Below are 8,725 nucleotides of genomic sequence, written 5' to 3' on the forward strand. Positions count from 1 at the left end.
TTATCTTAAACGTAAAGAGGCATGTTGGTCGTTAGTTTTTCTCTCACAAAAAAGAAGTGCATCCAATTATGCAACCAATACTAGTATTGAATGAGACTTGGAACAGAGCAACTTGACACAAAATCAACCCGAACAAAGAACATATCATTGCGGCGCCACAAATCACCTTGTTGAATCACAACTACACCTATTGCATGGAATATTGTAAGAGGCTAGTATGGCAAAAGGTCTATTACAGCCCACGGGACAAACAAGTAACCGACAAAGCCCGTGGCGAAAGCAGTAGCCCACCTCCTGGTACTGGACCACATTCGCACACACTCCCAGCCTGCACACAAGCAACCCAATTCTGTTCTGGGCTGTAACGGGCCGGATGGCTTTGGAGCCAAGTCCTCCAGAATATCTGGCACATTCAGACGCAACGAACAAAACCTAGAACTGAGATAGATGAGGACCGAGCTCAGCTCGGCTGGGATCGGCACTTGCGTGCCTCACTGGGGTTTTCCAGTAGCGCCTGGATCAGTCCACGTTAATTCTCACCCACTAGAGTTGAAAATAGATTTTCGGTACGGTCAGTGCTATATTCGATACACAGTGTGCCGAATATATTTAGGCTCGCGGTTCTTCGGCGTATGATGTATCGGAATTCCATTTTAGATAAATAATGTGCCGAATACGAATGTTCAAATTGTAAATATGATAATATATTATCTATTTTTGTAAATATGTTTATGTATGTTGTTTAATTTTGGATTTTTTTAAAAAATAAAGGAAGTGAGATAGATGCCGATGTACGTCAAGGCGACTCTGAAACCTTGATGGTTGAGCTCGATCCTTATCCCGCTTGCTAAAAAAAAAAAAAAATAATCTTCTGTCTCCCTCATGCACTTGCATTGCACTAATTCACAGATTAGGATAGTAGAGGTCTCTGCAAAGTCAAGCTAGCTCTAGCTGGTACACGATTCACATCCAAGTGGCTCGTGAGGACATGCACGGATAGACCTGGCACCTGAACACTAGTCAAGACCGTTCGTCAGGAGCTCAACAATGGCAAACGCGTCACTAGCTTTTCCAACTTGTGCAACTCTGAATACGTACGATTGAGACTGCAGCAGGTCCGTATGGGAACAGGCATGCATGCATCCATAATTACATATCTATATGATCGACAAATTATTGAGCCAACCCGATCGACAAGTCTCCTCGACGGTCCATGCACGGGCGATTACTACAAGTCACGATCCAGGGGAATAGCTGAAGGCATTTATAATCTGACATGGACATGCACCTAGTGCAAATATGTATCCATCTCATTACTTAGAGGGACCCAAAATGTCATCGTCATCTTAATGAGGATTTTGTAGATTCTCATGGCTTCCAGCGATCCCGGCTGCTTGACGGCATCGCTTGGCAGCTATCTCGAAGGAGGAGGAGGTTTCAGCCGCATTTGCACCTGGAGCGTGCGGTTAAGGTTGGGTTTTTCCGTTCGGCAATTCTGGCGACCAGAGATGTTCCCGTGGAGAATTCTACATCTACATCGACCACAGAAGCCACGAATTTCCCAGCCGCCATCTCACCTACATCATTAGAAGATGTACGTACCTCGTGACGCGTCTGAGTCTCTGCTGGGGCCAAGCAATTGACCGTTGAATCGATCTCCGATGTAGAGTAGCTCACCATGACTGCATCAGAGACAAAGGAGAGGGGGTCATGACTTTCTACGAGTGGGATCAGAAGATTGAACCACACCAATACTTGCAGAAGGTGTCGGTTAATGTATATAGGGTTCCTCTTGAGATTAGATCTTTTCTACGGTTGTGGACGGTTGGATCCATTCTTGGTGCTACCAAGAAAGTGAATATGATATATACAAAGAGAAATGGGGTGGTCCGTTTATTGGTCGCGGTTCTGGATATCAAAGGCATTCCCGATGCTATTGATATAGTGATAGATGATGCGGTGTATGAGATTTTTTTCAAGGTTGACAAGATTTGGTAGGATGCCAAATGGGAAGATAACCTTGATAATAATAATGACGAGGAAGATCACCAACAGGGAGAGGACGAGGGTACGAAAGACGGAGCCTCTAAAAGACCTAAAGGTGATTCCTTTGATGACAATAATGCTCCATCTGATGATACACAGGGGGTTAAAGCAATGCAACAAGACCCTAAGGCTGATGACTCTGTAGTTAAAGATGGGGATCATGTAAAGGAACTGGTTGATAAGGTAATCAACTTGGTTGTGGATAATCTTTTATCGGAGATAGTAGACAAGGTCATTGCCGAGGATGACAAGACTGAGGACGAGACGGAGGAGGTTAAGGACTCACTGGGTATCAACACTTATGATCTGATTTTTTGTCTCGAGGTTAAGCAGACAACACCGGTCTATTCTTTGGTGCTACTAGAGGTTGAGATGCCCGCTGTTTTTTATTATGCAGTAGGTGTTCCTTTAATGCCTACACATGTGGCTGCCAGGGTGTGTGAGGTTTTTCCGTGGCAGCCAGTGGAGACGAGGTTGACTGTCATGTCCTAAGTTCTATAATCGCACGATTAAATTTAATCACATATCATTAACGTTATAATTAAATTCGAGGTAAAATATTTTGGTATTATAAAATGCCAAAATACATAATAGTTTCATAAGATGACTATTCTGTTGTGTTTCATAAATAAATTACTATAGAAATGAGTGGTCAACGTTACGCCTTGGAGATAGTGTGGATATCTAAAACATCACCCTTTTTATTAGACTGTGCAATTCACGTTATTAAACTTCGGCAGAGATGTCTGAAGTTTAATTGATATTTATAATTTGTACGAGCCAAAATAATTCAGTTATCGTATAGAAATACGATAAAAAAGAAGTATAAATATATCATATCAAATAGTTCGATTTTCAAAGCATTAGAAGTGCAGTAAGCAGATCTGTAGATGCTACAGTACAATATCTATAGCAGCCAATATAGCGGCAATGGTAGTTGTAGCTGTGTTCGCGAATTTTATTCAATCTCGTTGCACTGCATGTCCAAATCGGGCTTGGTTACCCAATCCCTATCCCCGCTACATGCAGCACAGTAAAGGGTGGTTGGCGAGCCTGCTACTCCACGGTGTAGGGTAGGTTAGGTTTTAGTTGTGCTATTTCTTGCATATATAGGCCATATGGGGTTTAGAAATTTTAGAGAATCGACCTTACGGGGAAATAGGGACAGGGATAGAGAACAATCACTACCCACGCTATACTTAATTGGAGGATTTTTCTCTCATTAAACCTCCTGCAGAAGAAAAATTAGCTTCATCTCTGTCCCCTGACAGATAAATTCCCCATCGGGAAAGGGGATCAGGGCCATTGACATTTCTAAGTGCTACCAGCGTGCTGGCTATTTAGATGGTATCACGGATCACTTTAAAAGAAAGGTACAGCAATAGCTAGCATCTTCAAGAAAGTACACAACAATAGCGACCATCTTTAAAGAAAAGTATACAACAGTAGCAGAAAACTTGAATTTAAACTTGGACACTCAACACATTCGATTGGCACTATGGTAAACTTGGACACTCAACACATGTGATTTTGAAAAAGCAAAGTGGACACTATGGTAAACTTTATTGACGCAAAAAAAGGTAACCGGTTGGCACGAAAGGAGACAAATCCGTATCCCAGCTCTTGGCAGCTGCAGCTGCAGCACGGAACTGAGGCGTATTAATTTGTAGCAGCCCCTGCACCAAGGCGGAAAATGGCACCAGCTATTTGTCTGGACTTCGTAGCTACATTTGACAGCGTTCCCCGAGCAGCTCCACTGCATAACAAAAGCGGTAATACTGTCATTATAACTGGGTTTCCTAATTAACGAAAACACAAAAAGAAACAAAGTATAGCACAAGTGAAGATGAGAAAGAAGTAGAGGGACAAAACCTGACCTGGATGCTTGGGTTGGAGGGCACAGTTGCGTCGGTTCTTCATCTCGGCGAGGGTCGATCAACAAAACGTTGGGCCCTTTAGGATGGCCCCTCGCAGCTGCTTTCCAAGCATCTTTTGTTTGTTCGGTGACTGCACGGTGGAGTGCAACTTCCTTGAGACTCATGAGGTGTTGGATTTGGACACCAGAAAGACCATCTAGATCTTGACAGAGCAGATGAAGTGAGACAAGAAGCTTCAGAGCTCCTTTTTCGATTGTTATCCGGGGCAGACTTTGCTCGGCCACAATGCACATCCGCTTCAGGCCCTTGAATTGCTCCGGACGTATGACGACGACGTCGCCATCAATATTACGTGCATCCAGCTTCAGATATTGTAATACAGACAAGTTGCTCAAGCCGGCTAGAATAGCTTCCAAGCTAAGGGTAGTCGATGAAAGGCACACCTCTTTAATGCCAAGCAGATTAGCAACAAACGCGGGAATTTGGCTCAGGTCGCCGCGCAGCTTCAGGGATGCAATACTACCAGAATCCTCTTTGGCAGGAAGATCATTAGGAGCATTTATAGAGTTCAGGAATGGTACCGTGCATTGTCGGAAGTCAATTGAAAGGGAATGAGGGACGCGGGGCGTAAGCTTGGCTTTACAAAGGAATTCTTTGATGCCTTTTGAAAAATCATGAGTCAAGGTTCTGCCATCTGCATGGGAAACGCACCACATTTTCACCTTCCTCAAGCGGCTCATATGGCACATCAGCTGTGGAAAATCTCGGCTCCTGCCGGTGGTGACAAATCCTGCTAGCGTCTCCAGCTTACTTTTTTGTTTTAAGAACGTCTCTAGATTTCTCTTCCACCTGTACTTGCGAAGCTTCAACTTCCCAAGGAGGTATTTTAGGTTGGGCAGCTCGAGGACTTCAGCTGGCACCGTGACTACCTCCTCTCTCTTTTTCCCCAGGTCGAGTGTCTCTAAGCACTGCAGTCTCGCTATTTCCCGTGGGACCACTGTAATCTCTGCCCGGAGGCTCAGATATTTCAGCAGCCGCAACAGTTTGCATATTTCTTTGAGTTGCCTGCTACCCAGACCATGGCATGCCGCTAGATCCAACACCCGGAGCAGCACACAGCTGGAAAAATTCAAAGCAGCCTTGCCTTCGTTGCTACGGAATACCGCCAGAGTCCGCAGGCGACGTAGATCATTATTGAACAAGACCGATCCGTCGTCGGCAGCACCTGTATGATGGAGAGAAAGCCGGCGGATGTCTTCGGGTTCACACGTCTCATCACAAGACAACATGATGAAACCCTCCGACTCAGACTTGCGGGAAACGTAGTCCAGCATCATCCCGAGAGATTGGCATGTCTTCACCTTCTGGTTGTAGCTTTCTGGGATGGGCCAAATGACATTCCGTTCGATGAGGGTCTTGAAGTTCTCCACAGCAGCATCGGCCAGGGGAACTTTACTGCCCTCAACTTCTGGTACTACGAGGCCTTCTGCCAGCCATCTCCTTATCAGAGATGCCCTCCTGATAGGATGGCCATATGGGAACAGGCAAAAGTATAGCAAGCAGACCTCGAGACCGAGGCCAGATAGACTGTCGTAGCTATGGTGAAGTATCGCCTTCATTCTTCCTAGCCAGTAGTCCCTGTCCCGTTCCGTGGTACACGTACAGAGTTCTCTCCAGGCATCTCTGCATCTGCCAAGATCTCCATTGCAGGACTGGGCTATGCTAACCAGAGCAAGTGGTACACCGTCACATTTCTTCCAGATGTCCCATGACTCTTGCTCACTCTCACCAGGGAGTGGCCCCATTTTGCTAACTTGTTTGAAGAACAGCTCTTTTGCTTTCTCATCATCGAGTCGTCTCATCTTGTACACGTGATCGTGACCAGAGCTGCAGCTTGTAGCTACCTTCTGTATGGTCGTCGTCACGATAATTCTGCCCTCCAATTCCTCTGCCCGACGGAAGGCATCTATTATAGAAGCGCCCAACTCTTTCGTTTGTACGTCATCAATCACGATGAAGTACCTATAAGAGATAAATTGAGAAAAGAGAAGTTATTGGATATTCACTCTCCTTGGCAGCAGCATTTTTCTTTTCCTTTCCTCGATTTTCCACGAAGGAACAATGATTGATCAGAAATTATTAATTGAACTGAGGGGATTAAGAATATTCTCAATTCATAAACAATATTATAATTGTTCCAAAAGAATAAACTGTATTACAATTTCCTTCACAACTAACTAGCCAAACTGCGGTCATGGTTAGATGTGTAAATCTGAAATATTATTTTTATCAAAGTTTGAGAAACATAAACAAAGTTATTGCTTTGATATTAGTCTTGTTGGGGGTCACCATCAGAGCCCCCCGGAGGCTCTCCCTGAAGGCAAGAATTAAGGAGACTGTTGCCGATTTGGCCACCAGACTATTATAGTCTCCGGAACCCCTTCGGAGACCCCCAGACTCCGAGTCGCTATGGAGATCTAAGCCTCTGAAGCCCGAGAACCCCCAGAGGCCAAAAACCCCCAGAGAGCCATGGGGGAGCAGTCGACCCCTCTGTAGAACAGTGGGATGGTGTCAGACATGGATAGTGTCAAATAGTATCAGATAACCATTGTTACATCCTATATTTGCTTCGTAAGCCTTCAGGCAGGCGGACTGGCGGGAAATATCCGTCATGTTTTCACCCATACTTCAATCTCATTGATAGTTTAAATATTTTATTTTCGTTCTGTTATTTACACTGTGTTGTTGGATGTATCTCGCTTGGATACATTTAGCTGGCCAAGTTTCAATTTTTTCTTAGAGCGTTTGTTACCTGCTTGTTATCTCTAAGCCATGCTGTGTTGGATTCAAACAGACTTTATCTCCTTGTATGTGTATGCAATGAAACACGCATTATGCGTGGTCTTTTCAGTTTACCTCTTGTGGAAAATCATTCGCCATACTAACAATTAGTCTCTCTCATTGCAAATGTAAGTTGTTTTAGATTTTTACACTAGAATTAAGAAAGTAGACTAAATAACCTTGTTGTCCTTTATTTATATTACATTGGGGAAAATAACTCATTTATTTGTAAGAGTGAAAGCATTTATTAAGCAAGGGCAAGGAATGAAGAAAAGAGAAAAAATGTCTAAAAATGCTAGGATGATTTACATTTAGATAATAGTTGAGAAGACTAAAACAATCTTATTTGGAATCATAGGGAGTAACAAGTTTTAGATGGTAAATGAGTTTATGACTGCTGGGCTAAAAGCTAAGAAATTGTAGCATGCTGCAACCATGGTCATAAATCAAACAATAACCGTATTTGGTTAAACTTGCTGAAGTTTGCTGTGGCAGCAACCAAAACATATCTAAGTGGAGTTCCATCAATTTTCTAATTAACCTTTCAAATTATTCTAGAACAGAAAAAATATCTTCCAAAAGCAGCGAGCAGATTAGCGATGTGGGAAAAACTAATTACCTGTTGGCCGCTAGGCGTAATCTTAGACGTGTGTCTACGTCATTCATGTGTTGCGAGACCTCACCGGAGGCACTCGCACCATCATGGACCCCGATCTGTTGGCCACGAGTGGAGGCGCCCTCGCCGAAGAGGCCGTTCTCTATCTGTGGGGCTTGGGTAGAGGTGCTCGCACCAAGCATGCCCTTGCCCTTGTCAACTTGTGGGACGTCTATGGAGGCACTCGCCACATGCACGCCCTTGCCCTTGACGCCTTGAGCTTGTAATTGCTCTATTATCTCTTCCAGAATCTTGTGCTTATCCTTGCCTGCCGAGAGAACAAAAGCTTGCAGAGGGAACTTTTTCCGCACATCCGTATCCCTGTACACTAGGTCGGCAAGAAGAGTCTTGCCCATGCCACCAAAGCCAACGATGGAGATCACCTTGAGCTTCCTCTCTGATGGGCTCATCACCAGCGCCCGAAGATCATGGAGGTGCTCCTCCATGCCGACCAGGTCATCCAGAGCAACGCCCTGACCATCCTGCCCTTGTGGATAGGAGGAGGGCGTCGGTGGTGCTACCAAGGCGGAAGACGGAGCACATTCTAGTGGCCCCTGCTTCTCTTTGATGTAACGCCTTAAGCTCTCGCTTATCCCCTCTGCTAATTTCTTGAGTCGACCAATCTTGTCGGCGAGCTGCCGACGGTTTATCTCCTTCCCGAAGATAGGAGGCAAGAAGCGGTCTGCGCAGTCCTCAATATCGTACGCTAAGCACCTCAGCGCCTTGATCCAGGCTTCGCGCACATAGCTCGGATCATTGCGATAATCTTTGATGGCAGCTTCAATGAACTTAAACTCTGTTTCGATGGATCGGACGTCATCTTCAAGGTCCTGCCGCTGGTTTCTTCTTCCTCCTTTAATCGCCTCATAGATCTTCGGCAGGGCGAAGTTTAGCACCGCGCTGACTATGGCAGCATCCATCGATTTCTCTTTCCTCCTTGGCTCGAGATCACAACTCCTCCGACCTACACCTGCTTCGCGATGTGTACATGTCGGTTGGTATGGCAGTGAAGTGATAAAATAGAGTCCATAGTGAGGAAGGACCTAGTGTTTTATATACTTCTTCCTTCTTTTTTATTCGACACTTTAGGATCGGGGGCATATCGAGGAAGTCTCTCTCTCTCCCTCCCTCTCCCCGAATACTGTAACAGGCGGGCAAGAATGAAAATTGCAAATGCTGGGGCTACAATGTAATATGCCTAAATCTCGGTACAATTATGCATTTTGGGCTGAATCTTAATAATTCCCTAAAACTAGAGTGCCAATATGAAACTTTGTAATTTTAGGAACTTGCAGTGCCCCGGACG

At 44.8% G+C, this 8,725-nt stretch overlaps 1 protein-coding gene across 1 annotated transcript; it reads right to left on the bottom strand.

The window, feature by feature from the left end:
• Positions 1–3,449: 3,449 nt before the first annotated feature.
• LOC133900861 (disease resistance protein RGA4-like) lies at positions 3,450–8,475 on the bottom strand. The gene is made up of 3 exons (XM_062342122.1): positions 7,384–8,475; positions 3,924–5,945; positions 3,450–3,802 (listed from the first exon to the last, which is right to left on the bottom strand). The coding sequence occupies exons 1-3, from the start codon at positions 8,337–8,339 to the stop codon at positions 3,706–3,708; spliced, it is 3,075 nt and encodes a 1,024-aa protein (XP_062198106.1). The 5' UTR covers positions 8,340–8,475; the 3' UTR covers positions 3,450–3,705.
• Between the last annotated feature and the right edge of the window lie 250 nt (positions 8,476–8,725).

This window comes from Phragmites australis, chromosome 19, assembly GCF_958298935.1.
Source record: "Phragmites australis chromosome 19, lpPhrAust1.1, whole genome shotgun sequence".
NCBI lineage: Eukaryota > Viridiplantae > Streptophyta > Magnoliopsida > Poales > Poaceae > Phragmites > Phragmites australis.